The sequence below is a fragment of the Apodemus sylvaticus genome, chromosome 10, assembly GCF_947179515.1.
Source record: "Apodemus sylvaticus chromosome 10, mApoSyl1.1, whole genome shotgun sequence".
NCBI classification, from domain to species: Eukaryota; Metazoa; Chordata; class Mammalia; order Rodentia; family Muridae; genus Apodemus; species Apodemus sylvaticus.
The window spans coordinates 25,623,468-25,641,340 of NC_067481.1; the positions used below are offsets into that span (position 1 = coordinate 25,623,468).

At 56.3% G+C, this 17,873-nt stretch overlaps 1 protein-coding gene across 1 annotated transcript in view; it reads right to left on the reverse strand.

The window, feature by feature from the left end:
• Positions 1-14,700, reverse strand: part of Arhgap23 (Rho GTPase activating protein 23) — a 64,889-nt gene extending 50,189 nt beyond the window's left edge. The window contains 10 exon segments of the mRNA XM_052197481.1: positions 35-92; positions 218-329; positions 516-671; positions 1,982-3,134; positions 5,892-5,946; positions 6,098-6,176; positions 6,369-6,464; positions 8,054-8,087; positions 10,253-10,414; positions 14,239-14,700. Of these exon segments, the coding sequence (XP_052053441.1) occupies positions 35-92; positions 218-329; positions 516-671; positions 1,982-3,134; positions 5,892-5,946; positions 6,098-6,176; positions 6,369-6,435 (1,680 nt within the window). The 5' untranslated portion in view covers positions 6,436-6,464; positions 8,054-8,087; positions 10,253-10,414; positions 14,239-14,700.
• Positions 14,701-17,873: the final 3,173 nt, after the last annotated feature.

Here is a 17,873-nt window from a genome sequence, read left to right on the forward strand (position 1 = left end):
GCACAGATGCACACACGAGCTTCTGCTGGCTTACCCCATCAGTGAAGAAGCTTCGCAGCATTCGTAGGCTTGGCACGCGGTTGGGAAGGCGCCTGGGGAGCAAGGACGGAAGGTGAGGGCTGTAGCTGTCGGCCCAGGCCCAGACTCCCACCACCCAAACCCATGGCTCATCCTAGGGGAGCGGACACCGCCCCGCCCCGTGCAGACGTGGGCTCACCGGAGCACTCGGCCCTCATCCCGGAAGGTGTTCAGTCCATCATCACAGGACTTGGAGCGCTCCGTGGTGATGGCCAGCAGGTAGGAGGAGCGGCGGCCGGCCTTGATGCTGCCTGAAAGGCGCCCACAGGAGGCCCCAGGTCAGTAAACGGCAGGTTGGCGGACACCCTAGGAGCCCTCCCTCCTGGTCAGAAGTGGGCTCTCCCATCGGGCCCCCAAAGAAGCAAGTAGACATTGGGAAAAAGACCCACAGGGGCTAGATGGCAGAGGAGGGGGTGACACAGGCCAGAGACACTCACTGCAGTCCTGGGAGTAATGGCGACTGAGGGCAAAGGTGAAGGTTGGCGAAGATGGGCTGGTTCCCAGGACAGGGGCTGAGTTCATGGCACTGGAGACCACGGCGGAGGCAGGGACGTGCTTGGCTTGAAGGTCAATGCTGGGGCTGGTGGGCTCATCTGCCAGCAGAGGAGAGAAGGGGTGAGACCCCAGGCAGCTCACACTGCAGACCCCAAACTCTCCCTCACTAGGGCATTTCCGGCTCCGTGCCTGCGGCCCAGGGTGCCTCGCCCACAAGAGTGTGGTCAAGGAGTGTCTCCGTTTAGCAGGTGCTGAGCCTTCCATTGCATCAAGGGCACGAGGAGCAGCACTGAGCCACCCTCCTTGAAGTGGGCTCCTAAATCACAAGGCTATATTCTATCGGATCGTTGACTTCCGGGCACACGTGTTTTGTCTCCGCGTTAGATGGGCACACCTGACAAGAGGCTGGGACTTGCTGAGACACGGCTGGACCCCCAACACAGGCGTCCTACCTTCCTTCCTAAGCTTCTTCCTAGTTCCCAGGCCACTCAGCTACAAACCACCAGGCTCAGGACGTGGACCTAATACCACCGTCTTCCAGTCCAGCCTTTCTCCACAGCCCATAGACCCAGCCTGGCCTGCCTTGCTTTTTCACAGTCCTAATCTTTTTCTTGTTCTTTCTGCACCCCCATCCCCAACAGGGAGATGAGGCACCACTCTCTAGGCAAGCCAAAAAGCTGGAGATCGCCTCACATCCCTGCCTTTTTGCCTCTCCTCACTCTAGGGCAGCCATCACAGCCTCCTCTGTGTGAGGGTAAAGTCTGAGCTGAGCCTCGGACAGGAAAGGACCACATGGTCTAGAAGTGCGGTCGGCCCCTCCCACCACAGGCTCTGCACAGTCCCGTCTTTCTCTTTGAATACTCTTCCTCAGACTACCTCAAATCCTTCTTAGCCAAATGTTTTTCCAATATTTTTCCAGTGCCGACCACACCCATTTAGGTCACAGAGCCGTTCCTCATCCACAGAGGCTGTCTGTCCTTTACGCTTTCTGTCTGAACAACCATCCACCAGGTAGGCCTGAAGCCTAGCACAGGACCTGATTACATATCTATTAGAGGATTGTAAGAGGTGGAAAGACAATGAAAGACACAAAGAAATGTAGAAGGGTGAGTAGGAGGAAGGAGGGAAAAACTAGAACTAATGATGGAAGAATGGACGGAGCTAAGGACGGATGCAGAGGGAGGGATGGAGGAGAGAAAAGGTGGGCGGAAAGATGGCTACAGGAATGAAGGAATGGGAAACAGAGGAAAGAAGCAAGCTTTGAGGAATGGACAAACAGACGAAGAGAGAGGCAGAACCCAGATGCCCCTCTCGATCGGCACACCACAGACTCGGGCACAGTAGACAGGGAGATGAGGCACAAAAAGATGGCGACTGGGACCCTCAGCCAGCCACTTGTTACACTCACCAATAAAGGGAATAGAAGCCAGGGAGTCTTCTGTAGTGGCCAAAGGGGCCACCTTCCTGCCTGGGCGCTCCCCTCTGGCCTCTGGTTCTGGGGACTCATCACTAAATCCAAGGTTCATCTGCCTTGCTGGGGTCAGCTGGACCTTACGACCCGTCGGTGGCTTCTGCCTCAGGACCACCTCATCTCGATGATCCTCTGCGGGAGGCTCCAGCGCTCGGGTGCTAGGATCTGGCCGCACGACCCTAGGTGGTTCGGAGGCCTCTGGTGGGAATGATGCAGGAGACTGGGCCAAGCTGAAGGTGGGAAGACCCCCGAAGGGTGAGTCCCGGAAGGAGAGGGCGTGCAGGAGACCAGTCCGGCGCTGGAATGACGGGCTATAGCTCCGATACCCAATGTACCCGACGTCATCCAGGCCCTGCAGGCCAGATGGGGTAGGGGCCTGGGGCAAGTCCCGAGAAGGGCAGGCAGAAGTGCGGGCAGACGGGCGCTGGGAAGCCCAGCCACAGCGCTCAAGGCGAGGGGACACCAGTGCTCCTGGGCCCAGTGCTTCTGCAGAGCGGGTAGCCCGGCTCAAGTAATCGTCTGAGCGAGCTCGGTGCCAACCCTCCTGGCCCAGCTGGCTCAAGGCATCCTGGGAGGTGGAGCAGGGCCATGGGTGGTGGGTAGTCACATCCTCCAACCGGTCCTGGGAGGCACTGCGGGCCCTGGGTGGCATGGCTGGGCACCGTCTCTCCCCCGCCCTGCGGGGTATCTGATTTGACAGCCAGTGTGACAGAGCCTGCTGGCACTCCAGTCTGCTGGGAAGCACCCGGCTGCCAGGCTCTGGGAAGGCACGGGGCGTCCGGGACTCTGAAGGGAGGTGGGGAAAGGCACCAGGGCTTGGGCGGGGCTGGCTCATCCCCAAGGAAGAGTTGTCCAGGTGGGCACGGGTGGCAGACGGGACACGCGACCCTGGGTCACTCCAGGCAGCAGGACTCCGGGGATCTGTGGGTAGTGCTGAGATGGGCTCAGGCACCATTGTGGCCCAGGCAGGGGCCCGGGCTGGCGGGGCATAGGTCTTCCGCGGGTAGCAGAGTGGAGGTGGCTCTGGGATGCTGCGGGCCTCTCCAGAATACGGCTCGTTGCCCTTCAGGTAGGCATCCTGGGAGTAGGCCTGGCCAGAAACAGAGGCATAAAAGCATGACCAAACTGGACTCAGAGGACAGGAATGAGACAGCCCTAGGGTACCAAGGTCCTCAGAAGGAAATGGAAGGGAGATGATTAAATGGGGGCATCCTGAATGGGTGAGGGGCGAGGGCGTGCTCCAAGGAGAGTCCTGGGGGAGGACAAAGAGATAAGATTCTCTCTCTCTCTCTCTCTCTCTCTCTCTCTCTCTCTCTCTCTCTCTGTCTCAAAATTGCCAGATTTCTGGAAGACTTTTAAAACAAGGACAGCCTTTAGCCACAAACATTCCAACATCTGTTTGCTAGGGCCCTCCCCATCCTGCCCCCTCCATGCTGCCCTGCACCGCCTACAGTTCCTTTATGGCCAACCATGCCCACAGCTCCTGGTGGTAGTTTAGTGGGGAAATTGGCAGAAATCTGTCAAGGTGGTAGAGGACCTTAGAAAGCTGGCTAAGGAGTGGGTGTGTCCAAGGAGGGGTGGTCTGAGGGTAGGCGGAGGCTGGAAGAACCCAAAGTCCCTTCACTATAGGGTGAGAAGATTTGGGGCCCAGGGCCTGTGCCTTGGGGTGAAGAACATGACCACTTCTTGCCCCCCAGAGACCAGTTTAAAGGGGCTGGACAAGCTAAGGGGCCTCGGGCCACCTTCTGCCACCCCTAGGCCTGGAATTTGGCAGTGGCTGCTGAAGCTGACGCTGCATTGCTGAGGAGTGACAGGGCTGGTGCCCAGGCCCAGCCAGAAAAGGAGGCACCCCACCCCCGGACAGCAGCCCTGTGGCCCTGGCCGAGCCAAGCACTGGCTGAGCTGAGGGCCTCCTGTTTCAGCAAAGGGTGGAAGGGTGAGCCCAGACATACACACACACTACACCACATCACAGACAAACGGCAAGATACACACCCAGAGAAATACACACAGGGCACACACAATGAGATACACAAATAACTACCCCTCTAGTCCCAAACACAAACATCATGTGACAAGGACCAGCTAACCACACCCCCGCAAACTCGGCCCCTCCAGTCTGGCATACTGGGCCAGCAACACATACCTCTCCCTCCTGCCATCCTGCTGGCTCCCGGGGCTCCCAGCATCACGGTGGCAGAGGCAGCATCCCACAGCCTGTGCCTGCTGTCCGGCTGCTTCTCACCACAGCCCCTGCCCAGCTGATTTGAGTCCCTCAGTCTCCTCAGCCAGCCCTCCCTGAAGCTCCCCCTTCTCCCCCACCCGGCTCTCTCTCTTTCGGCTGCCTGGCGGTAGGAGGAGGGAGGATGGGTGTGGAGGGGACTTGCCGCGTCGGTGGTGGCGTCAGCAACTGCCGCCACCCGATTGGCCTCCAGCCTTGGCTCCCAACCACAGGAATGCCTGGGCCCCACCCTCTGGCTGACTGGAGATGGCGGGTAGTGGAGCTCCCAGCTGTTGACATCTGGGGATGCCAGCCTCCTTGGGTCTCGGTCTGGCAGAATCCAAGGCTGCTGCCCTCGGTGCCCCTTGCCCCTGCCAGCTGGACTGAGCCAGGGCGCCATGCCCTGTTACTCTCTCATAACTGAAGTACAGGCAAGCTCTTTAAGACTCGGGGTGAGCCATGCACCTCTCTGAGCCTCCATTCTTTCCCCCTAGACTCCAGGAAGTGCAAGGGGACAATTGAGGTCAGGAACGGAGGTTCCCCCGGGAGGCATCATGCCAAGTGTGGCCCTGTCATTACAGTGACACAGCCAAAGCCAGCACAGCAGCTCTGAGCCTCTGGGCTTGGCCCTCAGCCATCCTCTGAGGGGCAGTGACCGAAGGGGCAAGCAAGCTGGCGTCTGGGGAGGAGTCAAGAGACCAAGAACAGGGCACTAGGCAAAGGGGACTGTCCCAGGCTCCAGACACAAGGCTCTGGGCTTGCTTCACACAAGACAAGCTGGGCAGGCCTTTGGGTGGCACCCTCCCAAAGGGTTTTATGTTCTCGGAGTGCTGAGACACTGGTTATGACAGGTTCAGAATTTATATCTCACGTGGATGAATTTGGGATCCTGTGATATCACTAAGTATAGGTGTCTGAGAGGGGCTGAGGCACGCTGTGACATTTGTGGGCAGCGTCACGATAACGCACCAGTGTGTGCTTACATCACCACAGCCCAGAATCCAGATGTGTGTAATTTGTGCTACAAGACAGAGGTGCAAGCAAGGCTACTGTGAGGTCCCACTGTGTGCTACTGTGAGGCTGTTATGAGGTCCCACTGTGTGCTACCTGGGTACTGTGGTACACTGGCATAGAGAACGGACTATGGCAGCACAGAGACAGGGAGAGGCTCTGTGAGTCCTGCCCTGCAATGCTCTGTGTCTTCTCTGGAGCTGAGCTGTACAGGGCTGTGCAGGCTTGAGTGTCCTGATGTGTACCAAGTGGTACCTGTGGCTCTGGGGTGTATTGAAGGGTGGTGTTTGGAGTGTGCATCATGGACACAACTCCAGAGCCGTGTTCCCTCAGGCCAAGTGGGGAGGGGTACAGGGAACAGGCATTCCCTCACAGGAGCAAACAAGAACATGCCAGGCTGGCAGGGCCCGCTGGGCCACCCTCTTTTCAGATACCCTGGCAGGAATCCTGCTTACCAAGGCCAGAACCTCCTCTCTCTCTAGCACAGAGCAGGTTAGAGTGAAGCAAGAAGCAGCCCCAGCCCAGGGATGGGCCTGGAAACCCCAGGTGAGCAATGCCGGGCTGTTTCCTTCTCTTGGCTCCCACAGGGCCCTCCACGCAGACAGCAGGACTCACCAGCTGCAGGATGTCCTCATCCTTGGGCATGATGGAGAGCTCCAGGGTGTCATCACTGCAGAGACAGGGAGAGGGGCGGTCAAGCAGACGGAACAGGACAGCCAGGGAGAGTCTGGGGAGAGGGATCCACTGCAGGGCCCAGGCTGGGGCAAGGGGAGTCTGGGTGCCTGCCTGGTACCTTGGAAGCAGGAAGGCCAGACACTCACCTGTTCTGGATCAGACCTATGACCTGGGAGTATGTCTTCCCAATGACACTCTCCCCATTCACCTTCACCAGCCGGTCTCCTAGGGACAAGGGATGGGGTCATGTGTGAGAATCCATAGCAGGGGTGCAGTGTACCCCTGTACTAAGCATGAATAAAGCAAAGAGAGAGGAACTTCTGGGTTCCTCCCAGCATCTGGGTTCATGAATCCAAACCCAATTAAAAGTGATGTGAGCCCTAGAGAAGTATTATATCAGGTCACAGGCAGGCTTACCTGTGCGAAGCCCCGCCCTATGGGCGGGGCCACCCTCCTTCACATTCTTCACAAAGATGGTGTCCATGGGCTCCAGGCGGTGCCGTGGGGAGGGTCCTGGTGGGCATCAGCCAGGTTAGCTGGGGGTGCTTGCTGAAGGTCACACCCATGCACAGCTACACACACAGAGGACACACACTCAGAGGATGGTCACACACAGGCACAAGCATGCAATGACCCACACATCCGCAGGACCTATGCCCACAGCCAGCTAAGGGCCCACACCAGGAGAGGGACACTTAGAGAGCTGCCCAGATCCATGAGCCAGCTCTGTCCTGTGCTAGAAGCCAGACTACACAGTGTGTGTGGTGCACATAGCCCCTGCCCTCCCAGAGTTCTCGGTTGAGCAGACTTCATACACAAGCCACAAGATAAAGGAGAGGACCCCACAGGACTGACAGGAGGGGTCAGTGGGGAAAGACACCTGGGTGTGAGTCTGATGTCTGAACTGAGTCTCTGAAACCCACACAAAGGAGGGAGGACAGCGCTAACTCTGCCAAGCCGTCCTCTCATGTCTACACACTCTGCATGGCACATGCACAATCTGGCATGAGCCCAAGCACACACACACACACACACACACACACACACACACACAAGTGCTAATAATGTTTAAAAGGAGGCCTCTATCCGGGCTGGAGAGATGGATCAGAGGTTTAAGAGCACTGTCTATTCTTGCACAGGGCCTCGGTCTGGTGTGCATGTGGCAGCTCACAACTTGCACACTAATTCTAATTCTAACTAACTCTAATTCCAGGGGACTGACACATTCTTCTAGCACTCTGGCTCCCTGCACATACATAGCGCACATCCATCCATACACACACACATATATACATACATATACTCAGACACAAATGATCATAAATCTTTTTTTTTTAAAATAATGCACCTATCAAGTCATGAAGACACAAGCTGGGAGACCTCACAAGTGTGGAGACGACGTGGCACAGAACCAGAGATGCCCAGTATACTTGTGGTGCCCACCCCCCTCTCCAGGGTCAGGGATTCCAGCAGGACAAGGATGGATACTAACTCCATCATTTGCCAACAAGACTCCCTTACGGGAACCTGTGCTAGGACAGTGAACCCCTTCTTCCGTGGCACAAGACCTCAGGACGACCATGTCACCACGGCTGCCCACAGAGACGGCAGGAAAGCTGCCTGTTTGGGGAATTCAGCTTTAAATACCTCGGAGTCTGAGAGCCAGCAAAGGACCCTTAGGATAGCAAAGGTGACAACAAGGTGAGTTAGGCTCTCATTTTAATACATACTTAGGACCTCCCTTGGCCCATCTATAGTCCCTTGGCCCAGCTATAGGATGAGCCCATGCTCAGTACACCCTAAGCCACAAGCCCCATAGCCTTAGCCTTAACTCTGTTCTGGGAGAAAGTAGAGAGAGGGTGGAACCAGATGGGTATGCGTCACCCAGAGTCCTCGGTATCAGATGGCGGTGGGAGGGACAGGCCTATAGAAAGACAAGATGGGGGAAACGGGGAGGGAGAACAGAGAATGAGGAGAAGCCTGGAGCTAGGCTGGCAGGAAATGAGAGAAAGGCAAGACAGGGATGAGAGAAGGGTGGGGCCCAGCCCAATGGGGTGCAGGAGAGAAACTGAATCCGGCCCCGCCCCTGCTCCACCCCTTACCTCCTCCTCCTCTTCGGCCTCCATTCTCTTCCTCCTGCAGGGAACAGAGAGATGGGTGTAGCAACTGTTCAGCCCTGGACAGCATCAGCAGCACGCTGCACCTGGCGGCCCTGCTGAGCCACCCCACCTCCGACCCTTATCTCCTTCCAAGTAGCCAACCGCCACAGAGATGGGAGAGCTGTCAGAGGTGTCCCCAGTCAGGAGAAGTGTCCCAGTAACACAGCCCCAGGTTTCCAAGATCATCCAATCTACCAGAGATCCATGACCTCTTCCCCCAACCCCGGGAGCCCACAGGCCAAGGGAGGAGGTCCCCAAAACACAGGCAGAGGACCCGGTGGACAAAGATAAGCGCCTGACAAGTGTAAACAGTGCTATCTCTCTCAGAGAATGGCCTGGGAGTCCCGATTAGCAGGAGGGGAGCGGGGAGCACTTAGGGCTGGACGTGCTGAGCTGACACCAACAAGCAACAAAACTCAGACCTAAAAAGTGTTCTGATCTGAAAGGAAAGAAAAGGGAGCCAGGAAAAGTTCTCTGATAAGCAGAAGTGGGTGTAGGCAAGGGGCAGGATTCTAGCAGCTACAGGAGGGAGGGAGAGAGCCGCTAGGAGCTCCAGGAGTCCATTCTGGTGAGGAGAGGGGGCAGGGCATGGGCTTTGGAGAAGAACCGGAAGAAGGTAGAGACAGGCTAAGGCAGCAGGTGCTGCATGGCAGAGTTGAGCAGACCTTCAGGGTCATCTTGTTCAGAGACTCAGCAGCAGAACCAGGGCCCAGACTCGGGACTCCCTGGCACCCGGGCCAGGCCAGGCCAAGGTGGATCAGGAAGGTTGCTGAGTGCTGCTGCTGAAACCTGGGCCTCTGCCCACCTCCCGTGGGAGGTGCACGCCCACTGATCTGAGCTGACAGCAGAGGCAGCGGGTGGCAGAGGCAGACAGATGCATTTGGACAGCTAAGCTCCCTGCACAGGCTCCAGGCGGAGAACTCTGGCCTCCTGTAGCCTGAGGACAAGAGCTTCTCCCAGTCTGGGGCAGGTTCTGGGAAGGGAGGGCCGAACCCTGGCTTGTCTTCCCCAGTGTTGGCCGGTGACCCACGAGAAGGAGAGCCCACCATGAGACACCACAGGCCCTGTCACTGCCACTCTCTCCCAGTGTCCCAAGAGAAGGTGGTGGGGGGTAGGAAGAAGGGAATGAAGGGCTAGGGGCTTCAGGAGTGAAGAGGCTGGCATCCTTGATTATCTGATGCCACCTGCACTATTAGGCCCCACCTCCATGCTTAGGAGTAGCCAGCCAATGACCATGATGTCCTCGGATCAAAGATTCATACACATGGGAAAGCCACGAAGCATGTGACAAAGACATGTACATAACACATGCGTGCGTGTACACACACACACACACACACACACACACACACACACATAGGAGCAGAGACATGCAGAGAAACCTAATGCTTTGGTTGTGTGGTATGGTCAAGGTCCCCAATCAAGAATCCCCCACAGTTAGGCAGGCCGATCCAGGCCACGGGGGAAGGAGAGAGGGGTTCATCTCATCGACTCTGATAGAAATCTGTCTCCTCTGCAGGAAGAGAAGTTGGGAGGCCAGAATGCTGCCTGGCCGCCTCCTGGCCTCCACTGTGTTTCAGGGACCCTGTCTCTCCAGCTGAGGGCTACCTTGTGCTGGCCTGAGGAGCTGGGGCCCTGTTCCGGAAACTGTATTAGGGGTGGAAAGGCTCTGGGGATTAAAAAAAAAAAAAGGTAGCCCTCAGCATAAACTGATGAGCGAGATGCCTGTAAATTCACAGTGAGCCAATCTACGGCAACATGGAACTAAGTTAGGCCTAAAACCTAGGGCCTCGGACCCCTCCCCAGGACTCTTCCTAGAGAATAAGCTGAGGTACCTGACCCCTCAGCCTGGGGACAGAAAGAGAGATGACCAGATCAAGAACCAGTGGACAAGTGAACAAGAAGTCCCAGGAGGCCCAGTTCAAGATGGCCATTCCCTTTCCAGAGCCCAGAAAAGGTATGGAATTTGTCCACAGTCACAAAGCAAGTGTCCCAGGCTCAACTGGCGTGACCTCCTTACAGTTCTCCTCAGAGACTGCAGCAGAAGAGATCCAGGCTGGTCCTCTGGTGCGGCTCCTCTGGCAAGGGGCTAGGACACGCCAGCTAGCCTCTCCCACCAAGCTTCCCTCAGAGTGGCCCTACCTTCAGGCTGCAGTGCACGGCTGACTCCGGCGGGTACACGATGAAGTGGCGCAGGGTGAAACCAAAGCCGTCCTGAAGGCTCTTGCGTAGCAGCAGTGTCTTCGGCCCCTGCCAGGGGAGGGGGCGCCCAGAAGAGCACCCATCTCGAGGGCCCAGTGGAAGCTGCAGGGCACAGGGAGACAGGCGGGTGAGCATCATGTGGTCCACACTCACAGCTCTCCACGAGCCTCCAGCTGCCTCTGAGCCTGGAGCCCAACACGGAGCCAACAGCCCCAGCGCGAGGGCCTGGGTTCCTCCAGCCCCTGGCCCCTTCACCATAGCCTTCTCTTACTCTCCCAAAGCAGGAAGCTTCTTTCCTAAGAGATTTCTATTCACTCTCCTCATGACACATTTGCTTTCTCGGAAATTGAGCCAGTACGCATGTCCTATGTACCAGACCCTGTACACACAGCTTTTCTGCATAGGAAGTTGTACGTGCAACTCTTTTTTTTTTAAGATTTATTTATTATTTTATGTAAGTACACTGCAGTTGTCTTCAGACACCCCAGAAGGGAGCATCAGATCTCAATTCAGATGGTTGTGAGCCACCATGTGGTTGATGGGATTTGAACTCAGAACCTTCGGAAGAGCAGCAGTCAGTGCTCTTAACCTCTGAGCCATCTCTCCAGCCCAGTACATACAAGTCTTACACATCCCCACACATACACTGACATACATGAAGACACTCACAACTTATGCACACAGAACATACCACAAACACAGGCACACATATAAATGTACACATATAAGCCAGGCAGAAGTGGCTTAATCACAGCACTTGGGAGGCAGAGGGGGTGCAGATTTCTGAGTCCAAGGCCAGCCTGGTTTATAGAGTGAATTCCAGGACAGCCAGAGAAACTCTGGGCCAAAAAAACCAATCAACCAACTAACCAAAATAAAAAATCAGCCAGGCAGTGGTGGCACATGCCTGTAATCCCAGCACTCTGGGAGGCAAAGACAGGCGAATTTCTGAGTTCGAGGCCAGCCTGGTCTACAGAGTGAGTTCCAGGACAGCCAGGGGCTACACAGAGAAATCCTGTCTCAAAAACACCAAATCCAAAAAAAAAAAAAATAAAATAAAATAAAAAATAAATAAATAAGAATAAAAATAAAAAAATGAATGCACGCACAGGCAGACTCACAGAACCACATGTATACACTATGCAGGCACACTGGCACAGGTGCGAGTGCACATAACCCGTCTTGCAGACACACATGCACACAGCACACAGCTGCATCTCTGCACTGGCACACAAATGCACTCTCCAGGAGCGTGGGATCAAGAACCCCAAACGGACACCAGGCCACTAAAGGAACTTGCTGAGGTTGCAAAGCTCAGCCCAAAGGCCAGGCTGGTTCACCGGAAAGGCAGATGGGAGATACTGCCTTCTGTCCGACCCCGCGGGAAGGCTTGGGATTCCCCTAGATGACATGGCAGCCCATTCAAAGAAGAGGTGAGGACCATTATCTGGGGCAGGAGGCAGGAGGTGACATAGAAGACTGCCTGAGCGTCTTTGGACTCCGAGATAAGCAGCCAGTAACAAGTATGAGATAACTTGCATGCAGAGAGACTGACAGAGAAGATGAGTGTCCAGGGACGAGCCGTGGGAAAAGCAAGACGTCTCCCACAGAGCCTCAAGTCCTCATAGCCAACTGGGCAGCCTGGGCTAGCACTTGCCTCTGACCCAAAGCCCTCAGGAAGCCAAAAGTCTCCCACCAACTCCTTCAACAAGCCTCCAGCCCTTACTCCTCCTTGGCCTGGACAGGAACCTGAAGAAGAGATGAGAGGCCCAGGGTCTGGCATGGACAGTGGAAAGCCCATCAGACCTGGGCTGTAAGGAGCTCCCCACAGTACGGGAAGCTGCCCTCTGGCTAGCTGAAGAGAGCTCACAAACACCTGAAGGCACAGGCAGGCTCAGAGGCCACCCTGCTCACCTACTCAACCGAGGGAGAGCAAGCACAGCACGCGAGGTGCACAGCACGCAGGGGAGCACAGCACGCGGGGGAGCACAGCACACAAGGGTGCACATCCAGGAGACCTAGACAACTCCTGGTCTCAGTCCTTGGCAGGGACAGGGACCCACCCCGTGGTGTCCTCAGCTCCATTCCCTTGTAGCTACACCCCGGCCTCTTCCATGAGCTCCACATGCATGGGGTCCAAGGGTCCCAGAGAACATTCACTGGAAATTCCTTGAGATTTGAACACACCCCTCCCCAATTCCCTATTTCTGCTGCTAGGAAAGATGATCTCATGGGTCCCACAGAAACCCCTGCTCCCCGCCTACCATGGGCTGCCCTCCTTCCTACTCCCACCCAGGCTCTGAGCTGAGGGTGTTTGCAGGGCCCATTGTTTTGCTGGTGTCCTGGATTAAGGCTTAAGCCACCAGCTGCCCCAGTGATGAGAAGCGGCTGGGACAGGTCCCCACATGTTCCCCTCCCCTCCCCTACACACACATCCTGCTGAGAGCTGCCAGCTGCCTGGGGGTGCCACTCCCTGAGGGGACCTGCTGGTAATCCAGGACAGTGGCTGTGCCTTCCTCCCACGGTTTCTCCTCATCTGAGCACAACTACTCCCCCTTTCCTACTTATCTCTGCCTCCCCGTTTCCTCTGTTCCTTTCCCTCCAGGTCCAGCCTCCCAGCCCTTCCAATTAGTCTCTAGAGAGTGTCGGAATCCCCCTGCCATAGAGCCTGTCAGAAGACTCCACAGACCCAGAGCCGGTTGCCTCCCTGTGGGAAGTTCTTTCAGACCTAGCCTCAATCCTTCAAGTTACCCTATATGCAAGTTTCGATGCCGCCTGGTGGCACACGCCTTTAATCCCAGCACTTGGGAGGCAGAGGCAGGCGGATTTCTGAGTTTGAGGCCAGCCTGGTCTACAAAGTGAGTTCCAGGACAGCCAGGGCTACACAGAGAAACCCTGTCTTGAAAAAGAAAAAAAAAAAAAAAAAAGCAAGTTTCGGCTCCTCCCATCTGACCTGGGACAACATTGAGTCTAGCTCTCATCTTTAAGTGGAGAGAGGTACGAGGTACAGAAACAGAGAGCTCCAGCATTGAGAACTTGGAAGACCAAGAAGTACAGCTCAGCTCCCCCAACTTTGCCTCTGACACAGGCACCCAGCTAGGGTACAGAGACGGGCCATGGCATTGTTGATTAAACCCTCCTGGCTGAAATCTCTTTGCAACCATGCCCATCCTCGTGTTTGAAAACAAAGAGACATCCAGAAACACCAACTGTTGTTAAAGAACACGCCAGGGAACACAGCAGGCAGAAGTGGGCCTCGATAGATTGGCCGCAACAGTAATGACACTCCCCCCACCCCACCCCAGCATAAAGAGGTCATTGCAGAAAACACAGTATTGAGGCTGGGCATGGTGCCCACTGTGACTCACGCCTACCAGCTCGGCAGATCCCTAACATCAGAAACACTGCCCCCAGTCCTGCCACTGCCTGGGTATCACCAACTACCTGCTGGGGAGTCATTCTGTCACCTCAACTTCCTCTGACCACTAGGAAACCCTTATGTGCCTCTATGTCTGCATCCCTGATGATAGTAGGAAAGAAGATAGGAGACTAGAGTGGATCCCACTGTGTGGGTCAGTAACTTAGCTCTCACTGTGCCTCTGCCAGCCCCCTTACTCCAGGATTCCTAATATGCCAGCGACTCCTCAGGTCATCAGCCCCAATTCCATCTTTCCACTGCCCGTAAACCTAGAGGGACGGGATGAGCCCACAGGTGCTCATCCCAGACTCGAAGTTCCATCTAGCACCTCTGGGAAAGCTCCCACCCAAACGCTGACAATCTCACCCTGATTCTCAACCTCACACACTCCCCAACTGCAAAGATGTTCGTCTGGGAATGCCAGACACTGTCAACTCGAAAGTGGGTAACCCAATCGCCCACAGCCCCTGACGTCCAGCTCCCGCCCGGCTCCAAAACTGTTGCTCACCCTGGCCGGACGCAGTCCCGGCGCGCGGCGGTCGCTGTGGCTCAGACAGGGCAGCCAGACACAGCGCGGCTCCGGGGCGCTGCAGTCCACGCCGACGGCGCGCTCCCAGCACCAGCCCTCGACGCCCGCGCGCTCCACGCGCCACACGGCACTGCCCACCAGAGCAGCCTGCGGGGACCCCCGAGCGCGGCCACCGTCGCGGCCCCAGCGCGCACCGGGCCTGGCTTCCGGAGCGGGACGTGCGGTGCGGGACTCCGCGGCTCGGCGCCCGGCGGGGGACGTCCTCGGACCCCCCCGAGGCAGGCGGAGCCCGGGGGTCCCAGCCCGCCCCCCAGAGCCGCGGGCCCGCGGCCCAGAGGCCCCGAGGGGGCGGCCAGCCCGCGCGGACGGCGGCAGGACGGCTAGAGCGGGGCCGCGCCTCCCGCGCTGCCCCGGTGAAGGCGCCCGCCAGAGCGGGGCAGGGACAAGTCGACAAGTCGCTGGGACAGACGCCTCCCCCTCCGGGGCGGCCCCGGCGCCGCGCCAGCCCACCCTCCGCCCCACGCCAGAGGCTTCGAGCGGTCCCTGCTCGGGCACAGCACACACCGACCACACCATACAAACACAGGGACTCACACTGCTGAGCGATCACACTGTGGGGCCCATCAACTTTACACTCCTGCAGAAACGTGTTCTAGCTGTGTGCCTCGCAATCCATCGCCAGCATCCCATCACCTGTCCTCCACAGACCCCGCTCACAGACCCTCAGCGTGAATATCACTGCGCACATCTATGGTCATTCTATTTAAACATCCCTACCCCATGGGGCGCAACCATTTAAAGTATGTCAGACCCTTACAGATGCCCCCCACCCGGAGATACCCACTTGACCACATACAAGCAGGATGGTGACAGGCACACACTGAGCAGCACGTGCTTGCTTCGGGACTCTGTGCTCTTCGGGTGACACACTGCCCACCCAGAATGACACCGTGAACTGTGTCAGAGTGTAAGATGCACTCTCAAGCTGCAGGGAGACCCCACTGCAGCCTCCGAAGTTCATTCCTTTTCCCCGGGACCCTTCCAGGAACCCTGGCATCACCAACCTGACCATACCCTCCACACCTTCCTAATGGGAACGAAATGGGCGCTGGCGGACTCCAGACACTGCCCACTCCCCTTTTCTGGCTCTCCAGGTCCCATCCTTTCCCCAAGCAGAGGCAGGGCTAGCAATGGCCCTGGGCTGTGTGTTCTCCCATGTCATACCCGGCGTTCGTGGAAGCATTTAGAACAGTTATTAACTGAGAAGGAAATCCTCAACAGAAGGGGGCCCAAGCCCAGAGCCCATCTAAGAGGGAGAGCCACAAGGCTGGGCTGTTTGGGGACACTGGCACTGCCCCTGTCCTCACTCCCCAGGAAGGTGACCTATGTGAGAGGCACGAGATCCAGAAAGGAACACAACTCCAGGGAGTGGGTGGGCAGGATGGAGGGAAGGAAGAACAGAGGAGGAAGGGTGGGGGTGAGGCCCGGGGTGGTGGGGCCGAGTCAGCCAGGGCGCGGTTTTGTTCTCCTGTTTCCTGTTTGCTGCTTGTGGGGCCCATGCAGGAGCTGGACCCCCACCTCCACCCTGCGGAAGCCCAACGGGAAGAGCAGAGGCTGCCACGGGCTGAGTCAGGACTCGGGAGAGCAGGAAAGGACCAGTGAGGGGCAGCGGGCAGCCAGGGACAGTGAAACCCAGTCGACATTTCTCCCGGCCTCTGGAAAACTGGAAAACCAAAGTTGTGGATCTACCTCTTGCTCTGCCCCTCCTTGTCAGATCCTCCCAAAGGCCGGTTCAGAGACCAAGGTGGCCATCCCACCAAGATGTCCTCACCCATGTGGACTCTGGGACCCAAAGTAGAATGCGCAGGCACAGGGAAGCGTTTGACCCCTTGTCAGGCCTCCTCACTAAGTCCTCCCAGCTGTCTGCCACCTTATGTGGCTGTGGCTGTCTGGAACTTGAGGCATAGACCAGGATAACCCTGAAACTTAGAGAGATCTGCCTGCCTCTGCTACTATGCTAGGCAGCTTCTACCTCCACTCCTTCCTCTTCTTCCTCTTCTTTTTGGTTTTTCTGAGACAGGGTTTCTCTGTGTATCCCTAGCTGTCCTGGAACTCACTCTATAGACCAGGCTGAACTCAGAAATCCGCCTGCCTCTGCCTCCCAAGTGCTGGGACTAAAGGCGTGCACCACCACTACCTGGGTTTGTTTTTTTGTTTTGCTTTGTTTTGTTTTTTGTTTTTTTGTTTTTTGGATTTGCTTTTTTCAAGACAGGGTTTCTCTGTATAGTCCTGGCTGTCCTGGAACTCACTCTGTAGACCAGGCTGGCCTCGAACTCAGAAATCTGCCTACCTCTGCCTCCCAGAGTGCTGGGATTACAGGTGTGTGCCACCACTGCCTGGCTTTTTTTTTCTTTTTAAGTATTTATGTGTATACGTGCATGTGCATAAGGGTACACATGCCACTTTCCTACAAGGTCAGAGGGAAACCTCCGGTCTGCCTGTGGCTTCTACATAGGCTCAGAGGGTTGAACCCAGACATCAGACTTGCACAGCTTGCACCTTTCCCTGCTGAGCCACCTCCCCAGTCCCCAACTGCCTCTTCATCTCACTACAAGCCCAGGTCTTATATTCAGGCCTGTCATGGCTGACCCAGATGTCTGTCTGGTTGGGCCTTGGAAGGGTCTGGGTGCTGTAGGGGAGGGCAGAGGCATGTCCAGGCCTACAGAGACCTTGGAGACCAGAATCTGCAATGTCCACTTTCCGTCTTTTAACCTGGCAGATTCGAAGAAGGCTGCCTCAGCAGAAAGGGAAGACAAGTAGGGGAGGGCCTGTGTAGTGTGTACACAGTAGGGCCTCAAAGCCAGGGCCACAGCTTGAAATGATCTTGTAGGTCTGGGGAGCTGGCTCCCTCCTGTTTCCTCTGGGAAAGGAATGTGGGGTGGGCCCCAGAGCCCAAGGGGGAGGGGCAAGCCTGGGAAATACCAGGCGTTGCTGAGATTTCTATTCCAAGCCTTCCTGCACAGAGTCCTCCCCCACACCCTGCCTGCTGCTTCCTCCCCCACTACCGGAATCACCCGCTGGCCAGCCCCTCCCAGCCCCCTAAGTGAACAGCTGGCACTCATCTTCCTAAGGGTCCCAGCCCAGGAGCTCAGGACTGCACCCCTAAGAGAGGACACCCAGAATTCTAAAAAGTACTGCTATTTGTGACCCTTCCCTGAGCACTGAATATACATGATAGCCTTTTTGGGGTGCTGGTGGGCTGCAGAGGCAGGGTCTTACTATGTGGCCCTGGTGGCATTGAATTCTGTTTATAGCCTATTCTGGCCTTGAACTCACAGTAACTCCTCTGTCTCAGCCTCCTGAATGTTGAGATTACAGGCATTTACAACCAGAGAAAGATTACTTGTATGTATGTATGTATGTATGTATGTATGTATGTGTTTGTAGACATGGCTGGCCTTAAATTCTCTGTGTGGCTGAGGATGAGTTTGAACTCCTGACTCCACCTCTCAAAGTCCTGGAGTTATAGATGTGTACCACAATACCTGGCTCCCACTTTTAAAAAGGATTTATTTTTATTATTTTTAATGTGTGTGTTCACAAACACATGAGTA